This window comes from Anomaloglossus baeobatrachus, chromosome 3 (genome assembly GCF_048569485.1).
Source record: "Anomaloglossus baeobatrachus isolate aAnoBae1 chromosome 3, aAnoBae1.hap1, whole genome shotgun sequence".
In the NCBI taxonomy this organism is placed as follows: domain Eukaryota; kingdom Metazoa; phylum Chordata; class Amphibia; order Anura; family Aromobatidae; genus Anomaloglossus; species Anomaloglossus baeobatrachus.
The window spans coordinates 622289856-622307575 of NC_134355.1; the positions used below are offsets into that span (position 1 = coordinate 622289856).

A 17720-nucleotide genomic window follows, 5' to 3' on the forward strand; every position below is an offset into this window, starting at 1 on the left:
CAAAAAACGGACGGGCCGCATAGAAAAACGTATGCAACGGATCCGTTTTTTTCACCGCATCCGTTGCATAGGTTTTTGAGCCGGATTGAGCCGCACTGCAAAAACCGGATGTGTGAAAGCAGCCTAAGCCTGCCGGGGCTGTAGGCTCCAGAAATCCAGAGGTTACCTTGGGCTCTCAGACTGGCCCCAGCACTGAGGCCATGTCCTCTCGATTTGTACACACTTCTACTCTGACTTCCTCTGGAGCTTCCCAACTATTCGCCCTGCCATCTTTCATTCTTACCTCAACTACTATAACCTTTCCTTATCTAAGGCCTCTTCTAACCTTGCTCTACTGCTGTCTAACCCAACTACTTGAACAACATTTGGCAACCTGTTATACCAATGCTAGCTCTCCTACATCCTACAGTCCCTGACAGAAGTTCTGTCGCTTATCCATGTTATGTAAATAAAAGCTTATAACCTGACTTTAAATTCATCCATTGGTTTTATAAATTACTCTTTTGAAAGCTGAAACCCTCCCAAATTTGGTTTATGTTATGAAAATAAAGTTGCTGCAAAACTGAAATATTGATCATTTAATGAACACAGAAAGGTCAGATTTTAGCAAGACAAAAGTTTTGTTGCCCACAGAAAGTAATGTGAAATTCAAGCAAATAATTAACTTCTAATACAAAGATATGTTGCATAACATTGGTGAATGAAGTTGTGGTGCTATTAGAGCCATATTTAATATTTTGTGTGACTTCCATGAGCTTGAAGGACTGCATCCATGCGGTTCAACAATGATTCATACAATTTATTGATGAAGTCATCAGGAATAGCAATTCTCCATTTTCCAAGACCAGTAATATTTTCATTTTTGTGTGGATGGAGTGTGCGCTATCGTTTTTAATGATATCTAAAATATATATATATATATATATATATATATATATATATATATATATATAATGGAAGAAAAAGTGGCATTTGAGATTTTAGAAAAACAAACTTTTTTTTTTACTTTATTGGTTAGTCCTGTAGGGTATTTGAATCATCAATTAGCTGATTGCTTGTATTATGTACTGCAATACCTTAGTATATAGTACAGTTTTTGAAATAAGCATTGAACTCATCACTAATTTTCTAAGTAAATAAATTTCTAAATATGCTATTGAGATGAAATTCTTAACAGATGTCGGTAAGAACTCATCCAGTCCACACAGGCAACGAAATCAAACCATAGATGTCCATAAATTATGTTTAATAATGAGAAATGTTACAGGGAAAATGTATTGAACACATGAGGAAAGATAGGTGCAAAAAGCCATAGAAAGTCATGACACCAGCTGAAATCTATTAGTAATTAGAAAGCAATCCCATCACTTATGGAAAAATAATATTGTCGGGTTCAACTAATGACCTATAAAAAGGTGTCTCTTTACCAAGGTGCTACACAAGAAACATCTCATGATGGGTAAAACCAGTGAGCTGTCTCAAGACCTTCACAACCGTATTGTAGCAAGACATACGGATGGCATTGGTTACAGAATTTCTAAACAACTGAAGGTAGTGAGCCCTGTTGAAGTAAGGATGAATGGACAAATGTACCGAAACATTGTTAATAAAAATCTCCTGCCATCTACAAGGATAATAAAGATGAAAGGAGGGTGGACATTTCAGTAAGACAGTGATCTCAAACACTGGAAACTGTCAATTGTTTTCAGAGAAAGAAAATAAAGCAGCCAGCCAATCACCGAAGCTGAATCCATAAACAATTTATGGAAGGAACTAAAGCTCAGAGTTCACAGAAAGAACCCACAGGATCATCAGGATGTGAAGAGTGTTTGTGTGGAAGAGTGGGCCAAAAATCACACCTGAGCAATGCATGCAACTAGTTTCTCCATACAGGAGGCGTCTTGAAGCTTCATAACCAACAAAGGCTTTTGTGTGAAATTTCCCTAAGCGTGTTCAACACTTTTTCCCTGTGTCATTTCTCATTACTACACATCACTAAATTTATGGATATCTATGGTTTGATTTATTTGCCTGTGTGGATTGGATGGGTTGTTACCAACATCTGATGAGAAATTCATGTCAATAGCACCTTTAGAAATATATTTACTTAGGAAATTGGTCGCGTGTTCAATACTTATTTCACCCACTATATATAGAAAAAAATCAAAGTCTCCTATGAGCATCAGCCAAATGTTGGTCTTCACCAGAGAACCATTATTGCAGCCTCTCAGCTCTCATGGCAACCAATAGGCACCCATTGGAGGAACTGATGGGCATGTGGAGTGGCGCACCCCGTTGAACTGCATATTTTAAATGCAGCTGTAAGTCATTGACAGCGAAATGTACTTCTCCGGGTATGCACAACTTCTCTTCTCTTATAGGGCCAGCTTGCCATTTCCCGGAAATGCCTCTCAGCCTATGGATGAGAGGCATTAGGTGCTTAAGGTATCCTCAAACTAGGGGAGGTGCCTTCACAATGCCCTTAGTTAGTTATTCTTCTGTCTGCTACTAGTTGTCAGGTCTCATGTTCCTGTCCTGTTGTTCATCCCTGTGTCTGCCTTCCCATACCTATCTGTCCCTGCCGTTCCCAAGATACCTGTCCATACCCCCCACCCTGCCTGCCTCAGCCATCTCACCTGCATCTACCTGCACCTGTGTCCGTACCTCAGTCCGTCTTCTGTCCTGGGGATCAACTGCCACAGTACCGGTCACTGCCCTGGGAGTGCTACCTGGTGTCTGCCTCGCGACAGGTGTTTATTTAAGCGCTCCCACTAAAAAGGAAGCCCGCTCATGCTCGCCGCCTCAACACCAGTGGTGAGCGTAACAGTGTGATGGAAATGGAGCGTCGTCGGTAAAAAGATAAATCCACTGGAAGGTGAATATAAGACAGAGTGCAGGAGGCTTAGATTTAAAACGCTACTCCAGCACTAAAAAAAGATACAAAAGGCTGGAGTGGAGCTTTAGGGGGTTAACAGCAGCGAATGGACCTTAGTTCCGCTCACTGCTGATGGGAAGCATGCAGGCTGAGCTCCTAAGGTTGCATAATACACAGGGGACCTGACTTAAAACATACCATTACATTAAATTTTGGGAACGTGTTAAAGGGGTTGTCCTATATTTTAATAAAAAAAAAAAAAGTACTGCAGCTGCCGCTCCCTGCTAGGCTCCGTGCTTCTTGAAGGGGTGGAGGATTGTCACCAGTCTGGCAGGTGACATCTGCGGTAGATGTAGCAACCATATTACACACAAAAATGAATAAAAAAAACAACTATTTTTAAGACTCTCCAGGTTTTAGAGCCCTTTTGTACACCAGGAGCTCAGGAGCTAAGGCTTATAATGGCAGCCATGTGCCAAATGACTAGATTTCCTACGAATGTGCCAAACCAGATTTTCTCACAGTTTTTTTTATATTATATGTGCAATATTGTAGCATATCCTAACTAATGAGGAAAGCCTCTTTGAAGAGCTGTAAATTGATTTATAGTGTAGCTACCGCCAAAGGATGGAGCTTGAGAGCCGCGTTCTTCCTCCTGGTTAAGAGCTACCACCTTTTTTTGATTGACCACCTGTCCATAAGTATCTGTACGTTAGCTGGTGGTCTTCTCAAGGAGAAACAGTAGCCATAAACCTAAGAAATAGCCTGATCATGGAATCAGCAACATTGCCATGGGGAATGGCTTGTATATACAACTATAAGGCCGAATACATTTTTTAATTCCCTTGTTCTTTTTCTTACTAAGGCTTCATTCACACATTTGTATTTAAAGATGTATGGACAAATGGTAACGGCGTCATCAGGGTTTTGGATCAGTGTTTATCAGTATTTGATAGGTTTGTCTGTTTTTACCGTCAGTGTTTTTTAACGGATGGATAAATAAATTACAAAGCTTCTCCCATCCCTTGCAATATTATACACGTACAGCATGCAGATGGCACACAGAGGTCATCCATGCGCTCTCTCTATTTTCATGGACCCATAGACTTGTATGGCCATTTTTCATCTGTGATACCGAAAAAACCCCAACAAGTCTCCATGAGGTTTTCGTGGATACTTGGTCCAAGAAAAAAAACAGTCATGGGAAAAGCACCATAGATTATTATAGACATGTGTGGTGTCCGTGAAAAAGACCCGACACAAAACGTACATGTGACACGAACAAGTGAATGAGGCCTTAGAAGATGTTTTCAACCAGTTGTGTTTGGGATTTTATAATAGAAATTCTTATGGAACTGCAACCTTGAGATATTGTCGCGGGCGGAGGGGCTTCTGCTGCTGCTTGGTGGCTCGAGCGGTGGGCCGGACCCGGGGACTCGAGCAGCGCTCCTCGTCCACGAGTGAAAAGGGGGTGGTTTGTTTTGGGAGATAGTTCGTAACGCCACCCACGGGTCGTGGTGATAAAGGGCACCACCGCTGCTGGTGACAGGGATCCCGGGAGCGATGGTAGGGAGCAGCTAGGATGTTGTCTCCTCCGTGGGTAGGGGTTGGTGATCCCGGGGCCCGGTGATGTAACGGGGAGGCTGGATGGCTGGGATGCAGGGTTGCAGGGGCAGCGCGGCGCGGTGCCGGATGGCACTGGTGTACTCACTCAGATAGTCAATGAGAGTCTCTGGTAAACCAAACGGCTGGATGGATGGGTCCCGCAGCCGGCTGCAGTGTTTGTGCACTCCCCAGACAGGGTGATGGTGGCTGTCTTTCCCTGCACCTTATAGAATGTTCTGACCCCAGTGGTTGCCCACCGGTAGTCCACTCCCCGGCGTATAGGTACCGGAGGAGCCCGTTTTGCCCGCAGGCTCTGGCCCTTGGATCTCTAGCCTATGGCGGTGGCTGTATATCCGCACGGTGTGGATGTTGCCTTCTGTCGGGTCTTGGGTGTTAGGAAACCCCTGGGGTTCCGGTCACACTCAGATTTGACCGTTGTCGGCGGCTCCAAGCCTGGTCGCGGTCCGATGGCCCTGCCTGTGTGCTTAGCTTCACTCCACTCCCCGGCTCGGTACCAGCGGGCCGCCGCCCGTCCCCGGTCATACGGTTCTGCAGAGATCCACTAACTCCTGCAGACAGCCACCACCGTCTGCCAACCTTGCTGTTTGTGTCTGGGCCCCTACCCAGACACCTACAGTTTCTGACCTCTCACTTTCACCTCCAAACTGAATCCCTGTCAATTTTCCCGCCTCCAGACCTGTGAACTCCTCGGTGGGTGGGGCCAACTGGAGGGAGGCAACAAGGGTTTTTGTTTGACTGGTGTTACTGTCCAGGGGAAGGGGTGTGTATGGTGTTATGTCTGTGACTACCTGGCTAGTCCAGGGCGTCACAATATCAAAAACCAGAGTGCCACTTTTGTTCACAGGCCGTGTCTGGTATTGCAGTTGTCTGGTTTTGTAGCTCAGAGTTGCAATATTGGGAAGAGCCTATCAAAAAGGATGGGAGGATTACTGTGGATACAAATGGAATCTCTTTTAGGCAATGTGCGCACTAGACTTTTTTTTTTAGCTAAAACAAAGCTTCATTTTGCTGCGTTTTTGACCGCTAAAAACGCAGTAAAACTCAATTAGCAGCAAAAACGCGCTGCATTTTTTGTTGCGTTTTGCTGCATTTTTGTGCGTTTTTGAAATGCATTGGCTCTATGTAAAAACGCACAAAAACGCAGAAAAAAAATTGACATGCTCATTTTTTTTTCTTGAAAAAAAATGCAGCCAAAAAAAAAGTTGTGTGCGGACAGCAAAAATGAAAACTCATAGACTTTGCTGAAGATGCACAACGCAGGTAAATTTGACCTAAAAACACACAAAAACGCACTTCAAAAATACGATAAAAAAACATCTAGTGCGCACATATCCTTAAAGCGGTTGTCCACTACTTTGACATTAATGGCCTATCCTTAGGATGGATTATCAATGTCTGATTGGTCGGGGTCCGACACCCCACACCCTCACCGATCAGCTGTTTCCTGTGCTACAGAGGCAGCTGGAAATGCTCAGTTCCAGAGCTGATCTATCAACTGATAGTGGCCGTAGTCGGGTACTGCACATCCGCCTCCTATTAGCTGCTCGCGGCTAATATCAGACAATGGGGCGGCTCCGGAACTTAGCATTTTTGGCTGATTGCTGCTGCTGGTAACACCGAGAACCAGCTGATCGGCGGAGGTGCTGGACCCCGGCTGATCAGACACTGATGAGATAACCTAAGGATAGGCCATCAATGTAACATTAGTGAACAACTACTTTAATACTAACACTTATGTCCCAAAATAATATCACTCAAGGTTCTGGAACACAGGATTATTGATCGTTGGGGTGCCAGAATATTAGTATACTAAGGATGTGTTCACACTAACTTTCCTTTAGAACTGTTTGGAGCAGAAACTCTCCAACTTTCCAGTAAAAATTGTGTTTTTTAAACTTGACGCTCTTACAGAATTTCTGCTTAAAAACATCAGCTAAAAAAAACCTGTGTGAACACGCTCTAATATCTGTTCAAGGTTGACATTTCAGACAGTGATCTTTCTGATTATTCATATATGTTTCTTTTTTTGTGCCATTTGGACAGCATGATTGAAGAATTAACCGTGTGTACGCTGCCTTAGGTTGAGTTCACACATTACATTTTTGATGTGAAGCTTACATCCAGATTTCCTAATTGAAATCTACTTCTTTTCTGCATCTAAAATCCATGCGTATTTTTTGCACTTATTTATGTGTTGTTTTATTGCAGAAATGCATCAAACAATGCAACAGCAGAATGCCAGGCCAAGGCCATTTAACCTGCAGATTCAGGGTCCCCATTGAAATGAATGGGTAGAATCTACACCAATAGAAATGAACACTGCGGATTTAAAAAAAAATCAAATAAAAAGCAATTTCCGCACCAAACAAACAAAACCTCCTACTGCATTTATCATATTAAGTTAAAACTCATTTAATTTGCTGACATTGTGAAAAGCTGTAGATTTTACTTGCAGAAAATCCTCGTACCAAAAACGTAATGGGTGAACTTAGCCCTGTACAGAAATTGTTTCTATCTGAAATCAGGGGGATACTCAGATATTCTGGATTGTAAAGCAGTAATAAAAGTATATAAAACGGACCCTCAGAGGAATAAAGCCGTATATGAGTTGAACCCAAAATCTTCCACTATAACATGTGTTTTTCTGTTCTTGCAGTTGACTTGGTCAGCTACCTGGCCCGCTTTGAGTGGGACATGGCGAAATACCCGGTGAAGCAGCCACTGAAGAATTTAACAGACTCTCTGTCCAAGGTGAGGTGGATCATATATTGGACACTTGCTTCTTTTCCATATGCAAAAGCCAAAGATTAAAATCAGAAAAACAATGAGCATCCAGAAAGTATTGGACTCACTTCCTAGAATACATCTCTAATGGACCTTCTGTGTGATGTATATAATAGTGCCATCTAGTGTCATATTGTGCCGTACAGTGCCCGGGCACAATGCCAGAATATAAATTAGTAGTAAATACATGGTGCTTGTTCCCAAATACAAAACGGTCACACTGCAGTAGATTGTATTCAGATGGGCGTCTCCGATGCCGGCGCCGCCTATTTTGGCCATCTTTGTCGTCCTCCTTCTGAAGCCTGTGTGCATGACACGTCTACGTCATACACATTTGCCGGCATTGAGGTCCTTTGGGACCGGCGAGTGTGTATGACATAGACGCGTCATGCACACAGGCTTCAGAAGAAGGACGAAGACGGCCGAAAGAGGAGGGGCTGCACCAAGAGAACAGAGACACCCATCTGACTAGAATCCCCCGCAGCACGACCGTTAGGTGAGTATTATAAAGTGGTTTTTTTATATTCTACAGAGCGGCCTAGGCTCTTATATACAGCATGCTAGAATGCTGTATATAAGAGCCAACTGATGGTGGCCACAGCTTATAGGCCGAAAAAGTGGTGACAGGTTCCCTTTAAGATTCCTATATTCGTACAGTCACTGCGTACTCACTATGCACACACTCCATCATGAGTATAGGTACTCGCACTCGTATATACTCACCACACGCAATGGAAAATGTATGATCAGTAGGCTCAGATGCACATTGAAATCTGTGCCAGGTTTACTGCAAAGGTTAAAGCCACATGCACACATTCAGTATTTGGTCAATATTTTACCTCAAGCCACGTGCACACATTCAGTATTTGGCCTTGTGCGCACGCTGCTTTTTTGCTGCAGTTTGGGTGCAGTTTGTGGTCCGAAACGGCATGCATGATCTTCCCCAGCAAAGTCTGTGAGAAATCTGAAAGGATGTGCGCACGTTGCTTCTTTATTGCCTGCAGTTTTGGTTGCAGAAAAAAGAAACAGTTTGTCACTTCTTTTCTGCATTTTTCACTGCGTTTTGCCATTGACAATGTTAAACAAACGAAAACGAAGGGGAAAAAACCCAACGAAAACACATATGTGACGCCCTGGCCGGGCCAGGTAGTCACAGATAGGGAACGGTGTAGTGCGGGGCCCTAACAGGTGACAGCAGCCAAACATATAAAACCCTAGTCACCCCCCTCAGTGTTTGATGGACACACCAGGAGGCAGAACCAGACGGTTGGAAGACGCCCACCGAGGAGTCTCAGACAGCCTGGGGCGGGAAAGTTGATTAGTCGTGTTCTAGAGTTCAAGTCTAGAGGTCAAGTGGAGAGGTGTGTGGGCTGGAGCTGGGTGCAGCTCCAGCAGAGGAAAGACCCAAACTGAACCAGTGCCAGGGTAGGAACCCTGGTACTGCTGGCTAGGAGGCAGATGGCGGTCTCTGTCTGCAGGAGCCGGGAAGACGGCTCGATGGAACTGTGGTGGACCGGGACAGGGTAGTGGCCCGCTGGTACCGACCTGGGGAACCGACTCGGAAACCGGAGCACAAAGGGGGGTACTCAGACCCTGAAGCTAGGTCCAGAAGCTACTGGGGGCTAGCTAATTCACTGATTGCGGCCAGGACTAGAGGTCCTGTCCCACCCAAAGTCCCGACTGAAGGCAACAGCCCTACGAGGGGGATAGAAAGCCACCGGCACGGCTCAGAGATCCCACGGGCCAGCGTCTGCGGGCAAGGGGCTCCTCAGGCAACCAAAAGCCGGGAGCGGACTCCTGAAGTTGCAAGCGCAGGTAGTCCACCATCACAAATAGGTGCAGGAGAAAGACAGAGACCACCAACCGGGTAGGGGACCAGAGTGCAGCCGGCTGCAGGCACCGACCACCATCTCCTTGGTTTACCAGAGACTCGTGTGTTTACTAATCGTGAGTAGATCAGTGCCCTCCGGCCGCCCATCTCTCTGCACCGCCAAACACCCCAATGGGTCCCGGGGTCACCATCCCTACCCATGGAGAGGTTAACAACTTGCTGCGCAACATCTCCCCTGGGTGCCCCGTAACTGCAGCGGTGGTGTCCACCTTCACCACATCCCGTGAGTGGCGTCACGAACTTAACACGGCTCCGGCCGTACACCTACGTCGCCAAACCACAAACCCCTTTTTTTATTGACGTGACCGCAGGACCCCGGGTCCGGAGACCCTCGAGCCACCCACTGAAGGTCCGGATCCGAGCGGCTCGGCTGCCGAGCACGGGGCAGTACACATACATTTTTTTATGTGATTTTTCTGTCAGAGGGTGTGTCGCAGGCGGGGGACAGATCACAACCGGGGGGCCGATCGAGGCACTCGGATCTGGGCGGTAGCTGTGGCTTGAGTGGCAGCCGGATCCGGTGCTTGCGCAGCCGTCCGTTGCCCACGAGTGAAAAGGGGTTATTTACAGGGGACAGCGTCTTTGTCGGTGACGCCACCCGTGGGGTTGCGGTGAGGGATGGTGACACCGTCGCTGCCTTGTATGTGGGTGCCCGGGGCTGATGGAGCGGGGCAGCAAGGTGGGATCCCCTCCACGGGTAGGGGGGTTGTGGTCCCAGGGCCCAGAGGATGGTGAGGTATTGCAGGGAGCAGGAAACTCACAGTTCGGTTGTCGTGGTGCTTTATGATCTGCTGATGATTTGGATGGTCAGTCACCACACACAGTCTGTATTGTAAACCAAATTGCCAATGGCTGGTCACCTTTGGCAGGTGTCTTCAGGTCCCACACCCAGATATACAGCCAGGAGCCCTTTTCTTCCACACTCTCTGTCTGTCTCTTTCTTGTCTGGATGACTTTGCATGGAACGGAGAAGTCCACTCCCGGTTCTGTATGTGTTGGGAGCTGTGGCCCTCACTGCCACCTAGTCCGGTATTCCAGGGCTCCAACTACCAACCTCTCCAGGGAGCTCCAACTCCCTCCTATCAGCTCTTCATTAACTACAGCCCAGGCAGGCTCTGTGACAACCTGGTTTTGCCAGGGCATCACAGATGCGTTTATCGCTGGAGAAACATAACTGCAGTGTGCGCACATACCCTTTTACCTCAGGCCATGTGCACACATTCAGGATTTGAAAAAATTATCATTAAACCCTATTAAAACTTAACATTTAATATTTAGATAAAAGGTAAAATACCACATTCATATAAATAACGTGACTCGGTGCACAGATGGGAGAGGGAAAATGCGGTCCCTACAATATCCACTCCCTCCTGCACCCTGCCTAGCCTGTGGAGGTTGGCACCCTAAAGATACGTAGTGGCGCCCCCACTCCTCGACGGCTATCCCTACTAAATCCCTGCAAACCCTTACATGAAAAGATAAAGTGCAGTGCGCAAATTTAAAGTGCAGTGCAAATACAAAAAGTGATAATGTGCATGACAGGGTTCACAGTCAACCTCGACGATCAGGAGGCTGTAATTGTTCACTTAAGAACACATAAATAGCAGGGATATAGAAAAAGATAAACTTAGCTAATGTTGCCTCATGCCTCTGCCTCAACGCGTTTCCCCATTACATGGTTCATAAGGAGGCCGATATCCATCTGTTGTGGCTCAATATACCTAGAGCAGCAAGTGTGCTGCTAGATTATCATGATACTAAGGGGGCCAACAGGTGCATCAATCCACCCTATAACCCCTCACATGTCCTCAAATCTCGAATCCGCCCAATCAGCATGGCGGCTTATTAGTTACCTTGATTGCTTACACACTATTCAAATCCTCCTCCATAGGTCATACAATGATGACCGCGTCCACTTCCGCGTTCCACAGTGGAACGCACGGAAGTCCCACCTCCGGAGGTATAGGATCGTGCCACAGCGCAAGCCCAGGGGATTGTATCCCCGGCTCCGCCCCAATAGTGGAACGCCTCCCACAAGTACCCAGCATCCTGCCCCCCCATGCATATGGGCGCCGCGTCACTCTCTCCACCCACCAAACGAATGCGCCTCGTCACCAGCTCCACCCAGATGTAAGGTGGGGCTGGGGCGCAGCGTCAGTGGGCCGGGTAGTGTCAAAGCCACGTCACTTCCGCGTTCCTCAATGGAACGCAAGCTACATCGCTTCCGGATTAGGCACTACAATAAGGGGATTAGCCGGATTATACCTGGCATCCCAAGGGCAAAGGTGACCATGCAACATAATTAATTAAGGCAATAGATATAGGGCCATGTTGAGGCGGATCCCAGGTACAGGGGAACCGCAGGGCCGGCTTTAATGTGAGGAGGGGGCCCTATAACAATAAACCCCTCTCCTGGTAACATTTATTATTCTGAGAGCAAGGACACAATTTAAATACATGGATAGTTAGCTTATGGCTATCCCCTATACAGGAGAACTTTGCCAAATTTTCCATCACAGACCCATATAAAGTGACACCTTGTCGTTACAGAAAACACGTATACACATTCAGGATTTGGCCACGGTCACACGATTAGTATTTGGTAAGTATTTCACATCAGTATTTGTCGCGGGCAGAGGAGGGGACGCTGCGCTCACCACGCTTGGGTCCGGCGCTGCTGCTGCTCGGTGGCTCGAGCAGTGGGCCAGATCCGGGGACTCGAGCGGCGCTCCTCGCCCGTGAGTGAAAGGGGATGATTTTGGGGTTTGGGAAGTCAGTCCGTGACGCCACCCACGGTTGTGGTGAAGTTGGGACACCACCGCTGCTCTGGACGGGGATCCCGGGAGCGATGACAGGGAGCAGCTGAGATGTTTCTCTCCCCTCCGTGGGTAGGAGGTTTTGGTGGTCCCGGGGCCCGGTGATGGTGACTGTAAGGTGGATGGCAGGGCTTGGAGAGGTGCAGGGTCGCGGGGGCAGCGCTGTGCCAGACGGCACGGTGGTACTCACTCAGCCAGTAACGTAGGCGGAGTCTCTGGTAAAACAAACGGCTCGATGGACGGGTCCCGCAGCCGGCTGCTGTAGTTTCTCCCCTGCTCCAGGCTAATAGTGTGCGTCCTTCCCTGCACTTTCTTTATATGCTCCTCCTATGCTCCGGTTTCCAGCTGGCTCCCCGGTTTGGTATCGGATGGGCCACCACCCTGTCCCGGCTACCTACGGTTCCACCAGGACTGTCTTACCGGCCCCTGCAGACGGCCACTACCGTCTGCCTGACTGACTACAAAAGGGCCCTAGGCTCCAACCTAGGCCCCTGTCTGTTCCTGCCACTCTGCACACCTTCTCTCCCTTCCTCTGCCTGGACTTGTCTCTGTTGTTTCCTGCCTCAGACCAGCTAGACTCCTCGGTGGGCGTGTCCATCTGCCTGACTCCGCCCACCTGGTGTGTCTGTCTGAACCCGTGGGAGGAAATCAGGTCTCACTGGAGATGACTGCTGTGACCTGCTGGGGGTGGGGGTGTGTGTGTGTTGTTACCTGTGGCCCCTGGCTAGTCTAGGGTGCCACATATTTGTAAGCGAAAATCTGGAGTGGGTGAAAAATACAGAAGCAGTGCCCTTGTTTCCATTATTCTTTTCCTCTGATTGTTCTGTGACGCAAAACCAGGTAGTCACAAATAGGCCCCCGCATAACACCTTCCCTCACTAGGCAACACACAGCCAACCTAGAAACCATAGTCACCCCCTCTTAGGGAAAGATAGACACACCAGTGGGCGTGACCAGGTGGTTGTGACACGCCCACCTAGGGGTCCAGACAGCCCGGGGCAGGAAAACAAGCAGAAAGTGTTTGGAGTTCAGTTTGGAGAGGAGTGTGGGCTGGAGCTAAGTGTAGCTCCAGCAGGAGTGTTCAAGTTAAACGGTACCAGGGTAGGAGCCCTGGTGCCACTGGCTAGGAGGCAGATGGTGGTCTCCATCAGCAGGAGACGGGAAGATGGCTCGGCAGAACCGAGGTGGACTGGGACAGGGTTGTAGCCCACCAGTACTGACACGGGGAACCGACCTGGAAACCGTAGCACAAAAGGGGGTACTCGGACCTTGAAGCCAGAACCGGAAACAAGCGGACTGGTAATTTACCGATTGGGGCCAGAACTAGTGGTTCTGTCCCACCCAAAGTCCCTCATAGAAAACAACAGCCCACCGATAGGGATAAGAGGTCACCGCCAGGGCCCATAGATCCCACAGGCCAGCGTCTGCGGGCACGGCTCCTTAGGCCACATCCAGCCGGGAGCGGACTCCTGAGTTTCACGCTAGGAAGTCCACCTTACACAAAACAGTGCAGAGAAAAGAATAGAGACCACCAGCCGGGTGGGGGACCCGAATGCAACCGGCTGCGGCATCGGCCATCATCACCTTAGTTTACCAGAGACTTGTGTGCTTTATTAACTGTGAGTACACAAACACTCCCTGCGGTCGCTATCCCATGCACTGAGGCACCGGGTCCCGGGGCTACCATCCCTACCCACGGAGGGGTTAACAACTGGCTGCACAAAATCTCCCCCGGGTGCCCTACAACAGCAGCGGTGGTGTTCCACCTCACCACACACCGTGGGTGGCTTCACGAACTTACTACGGCCTAGCCCGTACATTTATGTCCCCCTTTTTATTCGGCGTGTCCGCGAGACCCCCAGGTCCGGAGGCCCTCGAGCCACCACCCCAGAAGACCCGGACCTGAGCAGCGCCGGCTGCTGGCACGGGGGCGGCACAGTTCCACTTCTGGCTTTGGCTACAAATACTGCTGTACAATACAGACTAAATACTGAATGGTGAACGAGGCCTTTGGTGAGTTTCTTACCTCAGTAACTGTAAGGCCACGTGCACACGTTCAATATTTAGTGAGTTTTTTACCTCAGTGTCTGTAAGGCCATGTGCACACGCTGAATATTTGGTCAGATTATTACCACAGTATTTGTAGACAAAATCAGGAGTGGAAAAATGAGTGGAAAAGTATAATAAAAACACGTCACCACTTCTGTATTTATCATCCACTCCTGGTTTTGGCTACAAATACTGAGGAAAAATCTCACCAAATACTCAACGTGTGAATGTGGCTAAAAGTAAATCCACACAGGTTGGAACTGCTGTGCATTTCCATGGGAATTTGAAAAGAAAATTCAGTTTTGTAGGTTTAGCAGCAGATTCGCAGTTAATCTACAGCAAAACTCACAACAAAACATTTTGTTTTGTTTCTTAATTAAGGGCAAAATGGAAATCTTCACCATCCTGCCACAAAAAGTGTAAAACATTTGCACTGCAGGTCTACTTCCTTACCAAAACTTTTTGGGGGCCACATTTGGATGACATTTAATAAAATCTCACCTACTGATCTTACATTTAATAAAATCTGACATTTAATAAAATCTCATGTCCATGAAAACCCAAAAACAAAATCAGCAACATTTCTATCCCATTGAATCTACCCTGGGGTGTTTGTTCACAGGTCACATTTTTTTCAGTGATCTGTGAAAAATGAAAATGATGTTGTGCAAAACCAGCTACAGTCATATGAAAAAGTTTGGGCACCCCTATTAATGTTAACCTTTTTTCTTTAGAACAATTTGGGTTTTTGCAACAGCTATTTCAGTTTCATATATCTAATAACTGATGGACTGAGTAATATTTCTGGATTGAAATGAGGTTTATTGTACTAACAGAAAATGTGCAATCCGCATTTAAACAAAATTTGACCAGTGCAAAAGTATGGGCACCTCAACATAAAAGTGACATTAATATTTTCTAGATCCTCCTTTTGCAAAAATAACAGCCTCTAGTCGCTTCCTGTAGCTTTTAATGAGTTCCTGGATGAAGGTATATTTGACCATTCCTGTTTACAAAGCAATTACAGTTCAGTTAAGTTTGATGGTCGCCGAGCATGGACAGCCGCTTCAAATCATCCCACAGATGTTCAATGATATTCAGGTCTGGGGACTGGGATGACCATTCCAGAACATTATAATTGTTCCTATGCATGAATGCCTGAGTAGATTTGGAGTGGTGTTTTGGATCATTGTCTTGCTGAAATATCCATCCCCTGCGTAACTTCAACTTCGTCACTGATTGTTGCACATTATTGTCAAGAATCTGCTGATACTGAGTTGAATCCATGCGACCCTCAACTTTAACTAGATTCCCGATGCCGGCATTGGCCACACAGTCCCAAAGCATGATGGAACCTCCACAAAATTTAACTGTGGGCAGCAAGTGCTTTTCTTGGATTGCTGTGTTTTTTTGCCTCCATACATAACGCCTTTTTGCATGACCAAACAACTCAATCTTTGTTTCATCAGTCCACAGGACCTTCTTCCAAAATGTAACTGGCTTGTCCAAATGTGCATTTGCATACCTCAGGCGACTCTTTTTGTGGCGTGCTTGCAGAAACGGCTTCTTTCGCATCATTCTCCCATACAGCTTTTCCTTGTGCAAAGTGCGCTGTATTGTTGACCGATGCACATTGACACCATCTGCAGCAAGATGATGCTGCAGGTCTTTGGAGGTGGTCTGTGTGTCAGTAAAAAATAGTTAGGAGTGTTCAAATCAAGAAATTGATAAGGGCGCCCATACTTTTGCACCTGTAAAATTTTGTTTAAATGCGGATTGCACATTTTCTGTTAGTACAATAAACCTCTTTTCAATCCAGAAATATTACTGAGTCCATCAGTTATTAGATATATGAAACTGAAATAGCTGTTGCAAAAACCCAATTTGTTATAAAGAAAAAAGGTTAACATTAATAGGGGTGCCCAAACTTTTTCATATGACTGTACATGTTCCTTATAGCTTTTGAGTTGCACTACTCTATTGCTGACTGCAGAAGGAGTCATCTGAGGGCCTATCAGTGAGCTCCTTATAACAAAAGAGTTTGCAAAAATTATTTTTTTATCTGTCTTTATGTGCTGAGATAAAACAGGCCTGTAAAAGCCAAACGGTGCAAAAGTTTTAATGAAATCCAATTGCAAAAAGGATTGTTAGCCCAAAATACACACATTCAGGGAAAAAAAAAATATAAAATAACCCTAAAACATTAAGAGCCCCATTCCAACATTTGTTGTACTGTCCTCTAACAGCAGCAGGTGGACCGAGCTCTGCTCACTGCTGTTGTAGCGCCTGGGGCTCGGCCGGCTGCCGAGCCGCTCGGATCCGTGCTCGTCGGTGGGTGGCTTGAGCTCCTCACGGACCCGGGGGTCACGTCGCTCTGAAAGGGAGTTGCTGGCGCTACGTGAGGGGTGGTGTTGGTGGAGAGGTCCACGGCCGGGGCCGCGGTTGTTTGGGGATTAAGTTCGTGACGCCACCCACGGGTTGTGGTGAATGGATGGACACCACCGCTGCCGTTGACTAGGCTCCCGCGGACGGTGTTGCGCAGCTTGGTGTTGGCCCCCTCCGTGGGTAGGTGGGATGATGGTCCTGGGGGCCCGAGGTAGGTGCTGAGGCGGGGGGGACTTGGAATGATGCTGCTGGTGTGTCGGTGTGGTGCGGCGCGGTGCGCGGCCCAAAGGCACTGTTGTACTCACTATTACAAACACGCTGGAGTCTCGGGTAAACCAAACAAGATGGTGGACGGTGCCCGCAGCCGATTGCGCTTTTCCCCTTTTCAGGTTGGTGGTTTCCGCCTTTCTCCTGCACCTCACTTTTGTAGAAAATGATGACTCCTTTGCCTGAGCAACGGTAGTCTGCTCCCCAGCCTGATGCATGGCAGCAGAGCTCGTGTGCCCGCAGACGCTGGCCCGTGGGGTCTCGATGCCTGGGTGGTGGCTTTCTACCCCTATCGTTGGGCTGTTGTCTTCAGTCGGGTCTTAGGTGGGAAAGGGCCTAAAGTCCAGCCCTCAATCAGTTGATTTGACTCGGTCCAGTTGTTTCTGGGCCTCGTACTGGGTCTGAGTACCCCTCCTGATGCTCCGGTTTCCAATCGGTTCCCCGGTTTGGTACCGGCGGGCCACCGTCCGTCCCCGGTCCTTACGGTTCCACCGCCTGTAATCCCAGCTCCTGCAGGTGGCCACCACCGTCTGCCTCCTTGCCAGAGGTGTCTGGGCTTCAACCCAGACAACTGGTGTTAGACTATGGCAGACCTGGACACAGGTCTGCCCTTGAACTCCACTCCACTTCACTGTCAGAACTAATCTAATCTGTTTTTCCTGCCTCAGGGCCTGTGTCCTCCTCGGTGGGTGGGGCCAACTACCTGGCTCCGCCCCCTGGTGTGAACATAAAACCCTGAGGGAGGTGACAAGGTTTTTTAGGTTGGCTGCTGTCACCTTATTAAGCGGGGGAGGTGTTTGTGTAAGGGCCTACCTGTGACTACCTGTCTAGTCCAGGGCGTCACACTGTTAACCCCTAAATGCCATTGGGACTTGCGGCATTCCAGGTGCCCATCTGCTATGGCAGCCGGAGATCTACTAAAGATCCTCGTATCTATCAGGACGCTATAGTTTCCCTAAAAGCGGACAACCCTTTTAAGATGTAATGTCCTTGGTGAGATAGAAAACACTTCCCTCAATATTTAAAG

General features: G+C 47.7%; 1 protein-coding gene across 1 annotated transcript in view; it reads left to right on the forward strand.

Annotated features, from left to right (window-relative positions):
- ATP6V1C2 (ATPase H+ transporting V1 subunit C2) overlaps positions 1-17720 on the forward strand; it is a 115493-nt gene that overhangs the window by 72010 nt on the left and 25763 nt on the right. Inside the window, exon 5 of the mRNA XM_075338766.1 lies at positions 7158-7252. Coding sequence (XP_075194881.1) covers positions 7158-7252 — 95 coding nt within the window. The remainder of the gene's footprint in view (positions 1-7157; positions 7253-17720) is intronic.